This window comes from Corvus hawaiiensis, chromosome 28 (genome assembly GCF_020740725.1).
Source record: "Corvus hawaiiensis isolate bCorHaw1 chromosome 28, bCorHaw1.pri.cur, whole genome shotgun sequence".
In the NCBI taxonomy this organism is placed as follows: domain Eukaryota; kingdom Metazoa; phylum Chordata; class Aves; order Passeriformes; family Corvidae; genus Corvus; species Corvus hawaiiensis.
The window spans coordinates 5,557,009-5,570,438 of record NC_063240.1 but is presented as its reverse complement, the minus strand read 5'-3'; the positions used below and the strand labels follow the sequence as shown (position 1 = coordinate 5,570,438).

General features: G+C 66.0%; 2 protein-coding genes across 2 annotated transcripts; one reads left to right on the top strand and one right to left on the bottom strand.

The window, feature by feature from the left end:
* Positions 1–602: 602 nt before the first annotated feature.
* LOC125317990 (cocaine- and amphetamine-regulated transcript protein-like) lies at positions 603–1,864 on the bottom strand. Its single transcript, XM_048288326.1, has 3 exons — positions 1,644–1,864; positions 1,028–1,111; positions 603–920 (listed from the first exon to the last, which is right to left on the bottom strand). The coding sequence occupies exons 1-3, from the start codon at positions 1,767–1,769 to the stop codon at positions 813–815; spliced, it is 318 nt and encodes a 105-aa protein (XP_048144283.1). The 5' UTR covers positions 1,770–1,864; the 3' UTR covers positions 603–812.
* A 2,769-nt stretch (positions 1,865–4,633) lies between these two features.
* On the top strand, positions 4,634–6,432 carry GADD45B (growth arrest and DNA damage inducible beta). Its single transcript, XM_048288309.1, has 4 exons — positions 4,634–4,834; positions 4,947–5,048; positions 5,342–5,555; positions 5,693–6,432. The coding sequence occupies exons 1-4, from the start codon at positions 4,797–4,799 to the stop codon at positions 5,804–5,806; spliced, it is 468 nt and encodes a 155-aa protein (XP_048144266.1). The 5' UTR covers positions 4,634–4,796; the 3' UTR covers positions 5,807–6,432.
* Positions 6,433–13,430: the final 6,998 nt, after the last annotated feature.

Below are 13,430 nucleotides of genomic sequence, written 5' to 3'. Positions count from 1 at the left end.
GCTCGGGCGATGAGGGGTCATGGGTGGGGGATGCGGGATTCGGGATGGGGATGCGGGATTCTGGATGGGAATGCGGGATTCGGGATGGGAGATCCGGGATTCGGGATGGGGGATGCGGGATTCGGGATGAGGACCCGGGAGTCGTGATGGGAATCCGAGATTCGTGATGGGGGACCCGGGATTCTGGATGGGGGATCCGGGATTCTGGATGGGGGACCCGGGGATTCTGGATGGGGGACCCGGGATTCTGGATGCGGGATGCGGCCGAGCCGGGCCGTATGAGCCCTCCGCATCCCGCTGCCTCCGGATGGATCCTCCATCCTCCTCCAGCGGCTCGGGAATCACCGGTGCCGTGACCACGGAAGGATTCCGGACTCAGCTCTCTGCCCGTCCCGCAACGTTCCCATTCCTGCTGCCCCTCTCCCGCACCCCAGCCCAGCCGCAGTTGGACCCACAGCGGGCTGAGATTCCCATTCCCTGCCCCTCATCCCTGCCCCAGCCTCAGATCCCCGACTTGGACTCACAACAGAATGGAGCCCTCCCCTCCCAGGACCCTGCCCAGCGGCAGAGGGTGCTGGCACCCCAAAAAAGCAGGCGGCAGGCGTGGACCCAATGGTTTAATGTGCCCCTGGACCCCGCCAGCCCCACGGGCCAGGCCACCGAGGGTGCTGTGCGGCTCCCTCCCGGTGCGGGGAGGGGGCTGGGGGCCCGCGGCTCGCCCTCCCTCCCCTGCCCGGGGCGCAGGCGGGGGGCAGCTGGTGTCCCCCGTTGTCCGCCGGTGTCCCCCGTTGTCCGCCGGTGTCCCCGGTCCCTCAGGAGCACTTGAGGATGAAGAGGTTGCAGGAGGTGCCGCGGGGGCAGCTGCAGAGCTTCCCGATGCGCGCCCCGCGCCGCACCGCGCACGGCGCCCCGGGCTCGCACTGCGGGACGGCACCGTCAGCACCGGGGCTGCACCCCCACCACGGGGGGTTTGGGGTCCCCCTGAGCCCCCAGGGCGAGCGCCCACCGCCCCCCAGCCCCGCCCTACCCAGGGCACCCAGCTCAGCCTCTTCTCCAGCGCCGGCGGCTCCCGGGTCTCCAACTTGTCCAGCACCTCCTGGAGCACCTCCACCTGCCACGGAGAGCAGCGGGACACCCCGAATTCCCGGGACATCCAGGAGCTCTGGATCCGTGTCACCCCGAGTGTTCCAAGCTCCTGTCCCATCCCCACCCCGTGTCCGGCTCATCCCGGCCCGGAATCGGGGCTGGGGCAGCATCGGGGGGCTCAGGGTCTGTCCTTAGGGTGCATCCCACCCTCACATCCCCCCCTCCGGTACCCACCACCCTCCCTGCAGCTGAGCCAGAGCACGTTGGGATGGAACAGGGAAGGGAAACCCAACCGAAATTCCCCAAAGCAGCAATTCCCGCGTGCTGCGGGATGTCCCCGGTGTCGCTGCTGCGAGGAGCCCCCCCAGGACCCCACAGCGGCAGCACAAAAACAGCGGAGGGGTCTCGGCCTCCCCCTCCCCAATTCCCCAGGGACCTCCCCGGCACGGCCAGAACCGGCTCCAAACCGGGGTGGGGGGAACAGGAACATCCCGAAATGCCCCAAAACCGCACGGAGGATGCTGGGGACTCCCTTCCCCGCTCCCCCAGCCCCTTACCAGCTCTGTCTCCTCCCGGCTCTGCCCGGGCAGGCTCAGGGTGGGCGCCGGTACCGGCTCCGGTGTGCCGAGCAGGATGAAGCCAGAGCCCACCAGGCAGAGCAGGCAGAGCCGAGCGTTTTCCATGTTCGCGGCTGCGTCGCTGGATGCTCAGGGATGTGCCAGGCTCAGCTTTATACCCCCTGAGCCGCCCCCGGCCTGGGCAAACACGCGGTGACGCAGACGGGCCGCCTGTGTCCCCCCGAACCCCGACACCGTCACCGAGCTGGAGGGGGGACACATCCCCGGGAAACGCATCCCTGGGGACACGGGTGCCACCGGCCAGGGGCCGGCAGCGGGCGGGATGGACGTCAGCAGCGAGGCCACGGAGGGACCCCCAGGGTGACCCCCCCGGCCCGCAGGCGGGCGGAGGCCGCCGCCAATTCCCTGAGCAAACACGGGGCTCGTCCCGGCAGCCGCATCCCGGCGCGTCCCGGCGGACACGGCACAGACGGGGAGGGGCACGAGGGGCTCACGAACGGATTTATTGCACAGCTGGCGGCAGCCGGGGGGACAGACAGGACGGACAGACAGGGGGACACGGGGGAGCTGCAGCTCTGCTGTCCCACAGCCCTGCCAGGCTCTCCAGTGTCCCCAGCGCGGTTCTCCGGTCCCGTTACATCCCGGTCTGGTCCCTCTGTGTCCCACAACCCTTCGGGGGGTCCCCAAACCCCACAGGCAGCCCCCGACCCCCTCTGTGCCCAGAGGGTCCCCCAGTCCCTCATCATTCCTGTGGGGTCCCCCCTGTCCCGCCGTCCTGTCCCAGCCATCAGCACCACAGCCGAGCATCCTCCTCCTGCCCCCCTCCTCCTCCTCCTCGCTGGGGGTTTGGGGGTCCCCGCCCGGAGGGTCCAGGGGGAGCGGGAGCCCCCCCTCGGAAACCGGGATGGGGTGGGGGCACCGCCGAACACCGGCAGGACCGAACCGTGGAGATCCCCGACCGCCACCGAGTCTGGTCTCCCCGATCCGGACCAGTCCCAGCCTCCCATCCCGGTCCGGTCGCCCCCAGACCAGTCCGGTCCCGTCGCTCCCAAACCCGGTCCAGCTCAGTCCCCGCTACTCCTGCCCGGTCCCAGCCCAGTCCGGTCCCGGTTTGGTGGCTCCCAGACCCGGTACGGTGGCCTCCAATCCTGTCCCCATTCGGCCCGGTCCCGGTTCGGTTGCCCCCAGCCCAGTTCGGTGACCCCCAGCCCGGCCCCAGTCGGGTCCCAGCCCGGTCGCCGTGGCCTCCGGCCCCATTCCAGCTCAGCCCCAGCTCCCCGGTCCCGGTCCCGGTCCCGAGGCCCCGCCCACACACAGAAGCTCCGCCCATGGAAGAACGCGAAGCCTTGTGGGTAATGTAGTCCCCATTTCATGGCGCTGGAAGGGCGGGACGCGGAGAGACTACACTTCCCAGAAGGCTCTGCGGCGGGGGCAGCGAGAGGGCGGACACAGCGCCGCCTGTTGGGCCGGAGGACTCAGAGCGGAAGCGCGGCCATCGGTGTGATGAGTTGCGGCGGTGCTCGGTGACGAGGCGGGGGGACACGGGGGAGCTCAGCGGGGACAGCGAGAGGGGACAGGGGACAGCGGGGACAGAGCGCCAGCACCGCCGCGGGCAGGTGGCAGCGTGGGAAATACGGCTCAGGCGGGCGCGGCCGAGGGAAACTGAGGCAGAGCGTGGGGCACCTCCCGCCACCCCACGGCCCCGGGGGTGCACGCACCGGTCCGGCCCCGCCGCAGCGGGACCCGGGGGCCAAGACGAGGCGACCACGGTGTGCAAAGCCCCGGCACAAGCGCGGGCGGGCGGGAGCGCGTCCCCGGGAGCGCGTCCCCGGCGGGCCCGGGCCGTGTTCCCGGCAGGTGGCGGCCGCCGCCCGCCCGCAGCACCGAGGGCCCCCGCGTGTCCCCGTTTCCCCCCGCTCTGAGCGCACCGACCCCTCCCGCTGCCGGTGCGTGAATTGCCGCCCCCCGGTGCAGCCTCCGCTCCATCGGCACAGCCCCGGTGCAGCCCCCGGCGTACGGACCGTCCCTCGGTCCACGAACCGACCCCCGCTGCCGCCCCCGATCCACGGACCGACCCCTCTGCGCGGCCGCCGGTGCACGGACTGACCCCCGGTGCACCGACCGACTCCTGCAGGCGGACCCCAACCCACGAACCCAGCCCCGGAGCAGCTCCCGGTGCACGGACCGACCCCCCTGTGCAGACCCCGGTGCACGGACCGACCCCCCTGTGCAGACCCCGGTGCCCGGGACGACCCTCAGTACAGCCCCCACTCCACGCACAAAACCCCCGCTGCAGCCCGCGACCCCCGGTGCAGCTCCGGTCCCAGGGACCGACCCCCCTGTGCAGCTCCCGGTGCACGGACCGACCCCTGGTGCAGACCCCTGTCCCACGCACCGACCTCCAGGTTCACCGACCGACCCCCGGTGCGACCGCCGGTGCACGGAGCGGCCCCCGATACGCCGGTGCACGGAGCGACCCCCGACCCACGGACCGACCCCCCCGTGCAGACCCCGGCCCCACAGACCGACCCCGACCCCCGGTGCACGGAGCGACCCCCGGAGCGGACCCCGATACCCCGGTGCACGGAGCGACCCCCGACCCACGGACCGACCCCTCCCGTGCAGACCCCGGCCCCACAGACCGACCCCGGTCCCACAGACCGACCCCCGACCCACGGACCGACCCCTCCCGTGCAGACCCCGGCCCCACAGACCGACCCCGACCCCCGGCCCGCCCCCGGTGCCGCCGCCCCCCCCGGTCCCGCTCAAGTCCCGGCGCGGGGGGGGCGCAGTTTCAGGGCGGGGGTTTCCCCCGCGCTCCCCCCCGCGTTTCACCCCCACGTGGGCCCCGCCGGCGGCGCCCAATCAGCGCCGCGTCCGCGGGCGGCTCCGCGCGGCGGCAGCCAATGGACGGGGCGGGGGCGCCGAGCGAGGCCCCGCCCCCCGCTGGGAGCCTATAAAAGGCAGCGCAGCGCTCGCCGGAGCCTCAGAGCGATCGCGCTGGAGCTGCGGTAGGAGCGGAGCGGAGCGGGAGCGGTGATTGCGATAGCGCCGCGATATCTGCGCGATAGCCGCTGTCAGGATTATTGCTCTTGGAATTTGCCTTCTTTTCTTTGGGATTACAATTGCACCATGACCCTGGAGGAGCTGGTGCCTTGCGATAGCAGCAAGTAAGTCGCGGGCAGCTCGGCGTGTTGCGGCGGGGGGGGGGGGGGGGGGGCGGGGGGTTGTCCGTGGTTGTCGCCGTCGCTGCTCACCGGCTCTGTCGTTCCTCCGTGACAGGATGCAGGCGGTGAGCGAGGCGGTGGAGCGGGTGCTGGTGGCGGCGCAGCGGCAGGATCGGCTCACGGTGGGGGTCTACGAGTCGGCCAAGCTCATGAATGTGTGAGTATCGCGATAGGGCTGTGTCGCGGGGTCTGTCGGGGGGAGGAGGGTCCGGGCAGCACCAGCGCGGCTCGCTTGGCCGGCGTCTATTTCGGAGCCGTTAACGCAGAGCTGGCTCTTGGCAGGAGCGTTTTACCGGGGGAGGGGGGGGGGGGGAGAGGGTGACCAGGCAGCATTTGGGGGGGGGGGTCTGTCCCCCGTTCCGAGTGCGACAGGGGGGTGACAGCTCCGCGGGAGGGGGTTCCACCATCCAGAGCTGTCCCAGGCGCCCCTAACCCGCCGTGCCCCCGCAGGGACCCCGACAGCGTGGTGCTGTGCGTGCTGGCCACCGACGAGGAGGACGAAGGTGACATCGCCCTGCAGATCCACTTCACCCTCATCCAGGCGTTCTGCTGCGACAACGACATCCACATCCTGCGCGTGTCGGGGATGCAGCGCCTGGCTGCCATCCTGGGCGAGCCCGAGCCGGGCTCCGAGCCCCGCGACCTGCACTGTCTCCTGGTCACGGTGAGCGGGGCGGTGACGCGCTGGTGGCCCCGTGATTCCGCCGGGCGCCGCGCCAGGGGTCGGGGAGGGTGACGGCGTGGCTCGGGGACACGTGTCGGGGCGCTGGTGGCACTAACCTCGTGCTCTTGCTCCTCCAGAACCCGCACACGGACGCCTGGAAGAGCCAAGGGCTGGCGGAGGTGGCGAGTTACTGCGCCGAGAGTCGCGACAGGAACCAGTGGGTGCCTTACGTGTGTCTGCAGGAGCGCTGAGCCCTTCCTGGCCCCTTCCCGGCCTGGACTTGAAGGATTAAAAACCTAAAAAAAAAAAAATCACCAACGTAAAACAGCAGGAAAAAAAAGAAGGAGAAACAGCCAGTTCCAACCCACAATCCCCAAAACCCACCGATTTTATTTTTCTTTTTAACCGGAGAGGAGGAAGGGGGAGCGCGGCCGCTGCGGTGGGAATGGAGGGACGCTGGCCGGAGCCCGGAGGGACGCTGGCCGGAGCCCGGATGGACACTGGCCGGAGCCCGGATGGACACTGGCCGGAGCTGCCGGCCGAGGAGTCGTGCTGGACCGTGGGCCGGAGCTGGGGAGCCCCGGGCGGGCGCTGCGGAGCGCGGGGGGGTGACCCCGGAGCTGGACACTGTCGCGATTTTTGGCAGCTGGGACCCGATGGAGGCGAGGACTGCAGAGGGCTGGATTTTTTTTTTTTTTGTTTTGTTTTTCGTTGCAAAAGCTGCTTTTTCCAAGGAATTATCGACGTCTGCACGGGTGGACCTGTGCCCCCCGGGTGCTGCTTTTGCACTTGGAGACCCTGAGCTGAACCTTTTCCAGAGTTTATTCTTATACCGAGCGAGGAGCTAAATTTATTTGCAATAAAATGTCTGACGTGACTCGTGTTTGCTCTTCCCTCGGCTCTGCTGGAGCCGTTCCCAAGGGAGAGGGATCGCCTCCTCCTGGGTGGATTTTGGGGTGGGCTCCACCTCCCCTGGGGTCTCTGTGGGGGGGTTTTGGTAGGGCCGGGGGTTCCCAGCCGCGTGTGGCCCCGCTGCTGCTGGAGGAGGAGAAATTTCCACCGCACCCTTCTCTGAAAAAGGCTCTTTCCAAGAAAAACACCCACGAGGTGCCCTGAGCTCCGTGGGAAACTCAGGCAGGGCCCCCTCGGGGGGGTGGGGGCTGGCCCGGGTTATGGGATGGAGCTTCCCCCAGCCCCCGCGGCTTCCGCGGCCGTAGGAACCGGGCCGGGGGCTGCCCGCGGGTGGGGGGAGCCCGGGCAGCCCCCACGCCCCCATCCCCTCCCCCGGCAGCGGGCTGGGAATTCCCTCCCTCCTCCGCAGGGCACCTGGGGCACCCCTCAGCATCCCCCGGGGGTGGCCGGAGTTGGGGACAAGGAGAGAGGGAAGCCCGAGGGCTCCGGGGAAAGTGAGGCGGGGATTGCGGGTGGGGTTCCCCCCTCTGTGGGCAACGGGGACCCCCGGGGCTTCCCCAGGACCTGTCCTGGAGGTGGCGTGGGCTCGGGGGAGCGTGTCCGGTGCATCCCGGGCACCGGAGCGGGAGCTCAGCGCTGTCCTCCTCCACACGGGCGGTGTCACCCCGGGGTGGCCCCGGGACCCCGGGAGCGCTGCCAGCCCCGGCACGGAGCCAGGACGCTCCTGCCTGCCTGGGACACGGTGTCCGCCTGGGCAGGGACACAGTGACCATCCAGCCCCGGCTGGGGACGCGGTGGCCATCCCAGAGTGTCCCGTGGCTTTGGGGACGTGCCCTGGGCCCTCCCTTGGGGTTTTGATTGGGGGGGGTGGGGGGGGAAACTGAGGCACGGAGGGATCGCGGTGAGTGACAGCCCCGGCTGAGGCCACCGCAGCCCCCACGCCGCGTCCTGGGGACAAAGTGGTGGCAGCACCCTGTGGGTGGCCCAACTGCGACCCCCGCCCTGCAAAGGACCCCCGGCCTGGTCCCCGCCCCGGCTCTGCCCGGCCACACCTGACACGAGCTGTGGGGTCTCAGCTCGGGGTGGGGGGCGATAAGGCCTCGCTGCTCCCTGCGATCCCCCTGGGAAAATCCCAAGGGAAAGGGCCCGAGGGCGGCTGAGGCTGCCGAAACTCGTTTCACTGATGAGGCAGCGGGGTCACGAGGCCATTCCTGTCGCCGCTGTCACCGCGGCGGCCGCTCGTGTGACCGGTGTGTCAGGCCGCGGCTCTGTCACGGGGGCGGCAGGGGTGACAGCCCCCCCCAGACCCTCCATCCCCCCCTCCCACCCGCAGGACACCCACGGAGCAGCCCCGAGCGCCGCCCACCCCGGAGCTCGAGGGGAGCCGCCCCCCCGGGACCGGGTCACGCACATCCCACCCAGCCCCGGTGTCCCCGTGTCCCCTCCAGGGACCCCCTCAAACAGCAGCTGGGGCACCCCAGGAACCCCCGAAGAACCCCCAGCAGGAGGGGGGACAATGGGACCCCCCCACCGGAGCCACCTCTCGCCCCTCCCAGCACCCAGACAGGGTTTCCTTTGCCCCCTCCCGGCCCCAGCCGGGTGTGGGGGCGGTGGGACCCCGGCCGGACACTGACCCACACTGACCCACACTGACCCACACTGACCCACACTTTTCACCCCTCCACCGCGGGGGGGGGGGGGAGGGGCGGCTGCGGAGTTTGGGGGTTTGGGGAGGGGTCCCTGATTCACCCCCACCCCCTTCACCCCCCCCCCCCGGCACCCGAAAGGAAAGGAAATCCGAAAAGGTATCCCAGGGCTGGGAATGGGGGTCGTGGGGAGACCCCCCCAACACCACCGTGACTCCCCGGGGGAGAACAAAACACGGAGCGATAATTAGGAAATGAATCAATAATTAGGAGGTCGCAGGCAGCCCTGGGGGGGCAGGGTGGGTGTTGGGCACCCCCCCAAACCCGACACGCAGGGGGAGAGGGGTTTCGGGGCGTGCAGCCGCCCCCCCGAGCGGGCCCGCGGGGGTGACCCCGCACCCGCCGTGTCCCCGGGGCGGTGAAAACGGGGGCGGTTCGGTTCGGGGGGGGGGCCCCGAGCCCCTTCCTGGCTGTGGGGCGGCTGCAGCCAGACAGGGCAGGGCCGGCTCCCGCTGATTTATGAGTCTGGCCTGGGTGGCTCCGGTGGCTCCAGCGGCTCCTGGCCCCGGCCCCGCGCTCCGTCTCCACCCTGGCAGCGACACCGGCGACAAAAACCGGGGGGGCACCGCCCGCCCCTTCCCCCCTCCCCGGCGGCTCGGCCCATCCCGACATCCCCCAGCTCTGGAAATTGGGGGGAAAGTGAGGCACGGAGCTGCTCCCCACCCCCGCCGCTGACGGCCGGAGCAGGAAGTCCCTCCGTGATGTCACCGTGGTGGCTCCACTGCGTCACGGGTGTCCCCGTGTCACCCGCGGGGGGACATCGTGGGAGGCTCCACGGAGGGACGCGGAATCCCCGCGGTCAGGGGGGTCCCCGGGAACGGGGCGGGGGTGGGCGGGGGTGGCTCCGCTGCTGTCGCCGCCCCGGCGGCACCGGGGGGACCCGCGGCCGTGGCAGGGCCAGCCGGTGCCATCCCGGCAGCGCCGCTGCCCGCGGTTCCGAGGGGCAAGGAGTTAATTAGGGCGGCAGGGAGTTAATTAGAGCGGCAGGCAGGCTAAAAATAGCCCGGCGGAGGAGGGAGGGTTATTTTTAGCCGCTCCCAGCCCGGTGCCACCCGGCCGGTGTCGCTTGGCGCTGGCACCGCCACCCGCTGCCACCTCCGGCGCTCTGGAGCGAATTCCAGGGAGAGGAGCCGCTCCCGGTGTCGCGGAGTTTTTAAGGGAATTCGGGGCGGTTTTGGGATCCTGTGCCGGGGACCTGCTGCCACCCCACTGTTGTCTCCCTGTCCCTGTGCCCATCCCGCCCTTCCCAGCGGCGTTTTGGGGCCGACACTGAAAAATCCCAACAATTCCCGGCTCCAGCGGGAGCAGCGCGTTCCTGCCGGACTCCTGCAGGATTCCGGCGTGGATCCCCGCGGCCTTTCCAGGAAAGCGGCTCCGGAGCTGCCGGGAAGCTGGGGCGGGCCGGGATCCCTTTTCTCCGAACAGGGAAGGACGCAGCGCTGGGTTTCGTTTTCCGGCGGCCCCGTGGGATAGGAGGGCTCCGATGATTCCCGGGAAAAAGGAGATTCCCGAGGGAGCCGGTGGAGGAGCCACCAGGGATGGGGTGGGAAAAGAGGATCCCTGAGATTGAGAGGATTCCCAAGAGTGGGATAAGGGGATTTCTGAGGGTCTGTGATCCCTGAGGGGCTGCAATTCCTGGGGATCAGCATTCCCGATCCCACTGGATCATCCAGGGATGGGGACGGGAGATCCCTGAGGGGCTGCAATTCCTGGGGATCGGCATTCCTGATCCCATCCGAGCATCCAGGGATAGGGAGGGGAGATCCAGGGGGGTCAGAGCGGCTCCCAAGGGTGGCAGAAGGTGATCCCGGAGAGCGGGGGGATTCCCAAGGGTGGGATAAGGGTATTTCGGAGGGACTGGGATCCCTGAGGGATCCACATAAGGAATCGGCATTCCCGATCCCACCCGAGCATCCAGGGATGGGGAGGGGAGCTCCAGAGGGGCGGGAGCAGCTCCAAAGGGTGGGAGAAAGGGGACAGGGGATTCCCAAGGGGTTTCGATCCTTGAGGGGCCGCGATCCCAGAGAATCCTCAATCCCAGAGGGATCGCGGAGGATCCGGAATTCCCGATCCCCTGAGAGCAGGAGAGGCAGGCGAGGGAATCTTGGCAAAATGCAAAGTGAGCCTTTTTATTGTGTTATCCATTCACTTGGGAACAACAATTCCACGAAATATTCAACACGGTGCGAGGAGGGATCGGGGCTATGGCACACGAGAAAGGAAAAAACCGAACCGAACCGAACCAAAAAACCGGGAATTCGGGAATTGCAGACGGATGAGGAGCCTACGGCACAGACACCGACCACTTCCTAAGGACAGTCCGGAAAAACCTGGATTGGCGTTCGGCAACGAGCTCAGAGTTTGGCAAATAAGAAGAATCATCCTAATTAATGAGGATTTGAATGTTAGACCAGAGAGAAGAAGGAAACGAGGAGCGCCGAGGATCCCACGTGGGCTCGGAGTAAATGAATTCTTGGGATTTTGTTAAATAAATTGGATTTTTAAGTACTTTGGGAAGGGGGGGGAAATAAAGAGGGATTTGGGAGGATCCAGAGGCTCCGGGGTGTCCGGGCAGCTCCCGGCTCCGTCCCCCGGGACAGGGAGGGGAGGGCGAGGCAAAGGGAGGAAAACTGGAATGGGAGCGATGTTTCCCTGTCCCTTTTCTTTCCCAGTTTTCTATTTTTGGCACTGGCTTCACCACACGCCAGAAAGAAAAGCCGGACAGATCTGGGCATGTGGTTATTCCCAAAAAAAAAGGGCTTTTGTGGAGCTGGGCTCCGGCTCCTCCCGCTCCCCCTTCCCCCTTCCAGCACTTAAAAAGTCCTGAAAAGTCTTTTTTTTTTTTTTTGTGGATTTTTTCCCTCATTTTTCCTTTTTTTTTTAAATTTTTTCCTCCTTTTTCCCTTTTTTTGGTGGATTTTTTCCTCCTTTTCCCCTTTTTTTGGTGGATTTTTTCCCTCCTTTTTCCCTTTTTTTTTTTTGTGTTTTTTTGTTTGCTTTTTTTAAATAAATTTATTTGGCAAATGCACTAAACAAAGTACAAGCAGCTACTGGGAATCTACACTTCTATTTCTGCCATACAAAAACACCTACGGGATGAGCACGGATTTTACTCGGACGAGGAAATTCCGAGGGGAAAAAAAAACAAAAATAAAAAGAAAAAAAAAACTAAAAAAAAAGGAAAAAAAAAAACAAAAAAAAGGAAAAAAAAAGAAAATTAAAATTAAGGTTTTTTTTTCCCCCCACCAAAAGCGAGTCACCCATGGAGACACCAGCACCTGCCAGCAGCTCCCACCCCCCGCTCCCGGCGGGACCCTCGGCCGCCGGCATTCCGGGATCCCTGGGAGATGCTCCATGGCCTTTCTCCCGGCTTCCTGCCCCTTTTCCCGGCTCCTTTTCCCTCCTCCCAACCCCTTTTCCCAGCTCTTTTTCCCTTCTCCCTGCCCCTTTTCCTGGCTCCTTTTCCCAGCTCTTTTTCCCTTTTCCCAACCCCTTTTCCCGGCTCTTTTTCCCTTTTTTTAAACCCCTTTTCCTGGCTCCTTTTCCCGGCTCTTTTCCCCTTTTTTCAACCCCTTTTCCTGGCTCCTTTTCCCTTCTCCTTGCCCGTTTTCCCCCCAGCTCCTCGCTCCTTTTCCCAACCCCTTTTCCCTTCTCCCAGCCCCTTTTCCCGGCTCCCTGCCCCTTTTCTCCCGGCTCGGGGCGGAAGGACGAGGATGGGGGAGGCAGAGCGACCCCAAAACGCTGCACCCCAAAATCGTCTGAGCGGATTCGCCGGCCGAGCATCCCTTGGGATTCACATCCCACGGGATTCTCCCGCCGAGCGGGGCTGGAAAGGGCGGGATCCCTACCCGGGATGGGGATTTGGAGCCCCTGAGGAGGAGGAGGAGGAGGAAGAGGAAGAATTCCCGGCTCCAGCCCCCGCTCCGGGATAGCACCAAGCTCTGGTCTCGAACACAGAGGAAGAATCAGATCTGGAGTAGAAAAATAAGGCTGGAACTGGACGAGAGATTAAGGACGGAGGGAATTCCCTCCTGGAGAAGGAATCCCAGGCTGGACTCGGGAGTGTCCACGCGATTCCCGGCGGGCGGGAGCTTGGAGCGGGCTGGGATGAAGGATTTGGGATAAAACTCTCCAGAAAAGGCTTTGCTGGGCCGGGGCTGGGGTGGGGGGACAGGGAGGGGAATGATCCCGTTTTCCCTGCTCTGACATTCCCGAGCCTTGGAATTCCGGGACACAGCGGGGGAGGTTTCCCAGGGAAAGCCGCATGGGTTTTAGTGTTAAAAACGTGGGATTTTCCCCGATTTTGTTGAAAAGGCAAATGACGGCGGACTGAAAACAAGGAATAGCGACATTCCTGCAACCGAGGAGGGGACATGGAGCGGCTCTGCCCATCCCGGCCCCCCTGGGAATTCCATCGGCCTCTGGAAAGCGGCCGGAGCAGCTCCCAGTGTCCAGCCCGCACCAGTGACCCCGACCAGCAGCACCAGTTTGGGCCGCAGGGATTCTCCCTCCCGCTGGAGCGGGACGGGCAGGGCGGGATCAGGCGAATCCAGGGAACTGCAAATCCTTTCCCATGGGAATTGCTCCCTGTCTCGTGACAGGACCCCTGGCATTCCAACGCAATTTTCTGGGGAATAGGGGGAATCCCAGGATTTCACTTCAGGTGTGGCCGGATTGTTTTTATCCCTTCTCTTCCCAAAAAAACCTGCGCTCGGGATAACCGGGAATGGCCTCTCCTTACTGCGAGTTCGGGAAGGCTTTTCCAACCTCGTGGATTCTGGGAATGTCACCCAGGAGGCTGCTGAGCCCCGGGATGGGCCCTGGGGACATGGATTGGGCTCGGACGCTGCACCCAAATCCCGGGATCTGTCCCCTTCCCGACAGATCCGGTGGCCAAAAGGTGCCCATGGGAATTCCCGGAGCTCTCCCGAGCATCCAACCACCCCCAGCACATTCCAAGGGCTCCATGGAAGTGTCTCCTGCTCCCCCCTTTCCCTGGATCCCCCTTTTCCTGCTCCCCCAGGTTCCTCCCTCCGTGCCGGGTTATCCCCAAGTGCTCCCGGGTAAATCCCAGTCCCGGATTCCCAAGGGATGGGAACAGAGCTGGTCCTTCCCCTCCCCACCTGCCCTAAACTTCCCTGGACATCTCCCAGGCCCTGGGTTTAGCGGGAAGAATTCCACCCGCTGCTCCCAGTGCGGAAAACCGAGATGGGAAACGCCGGGAATTTGCCGATTTGGGCTGAAGTTCCCATTTTTC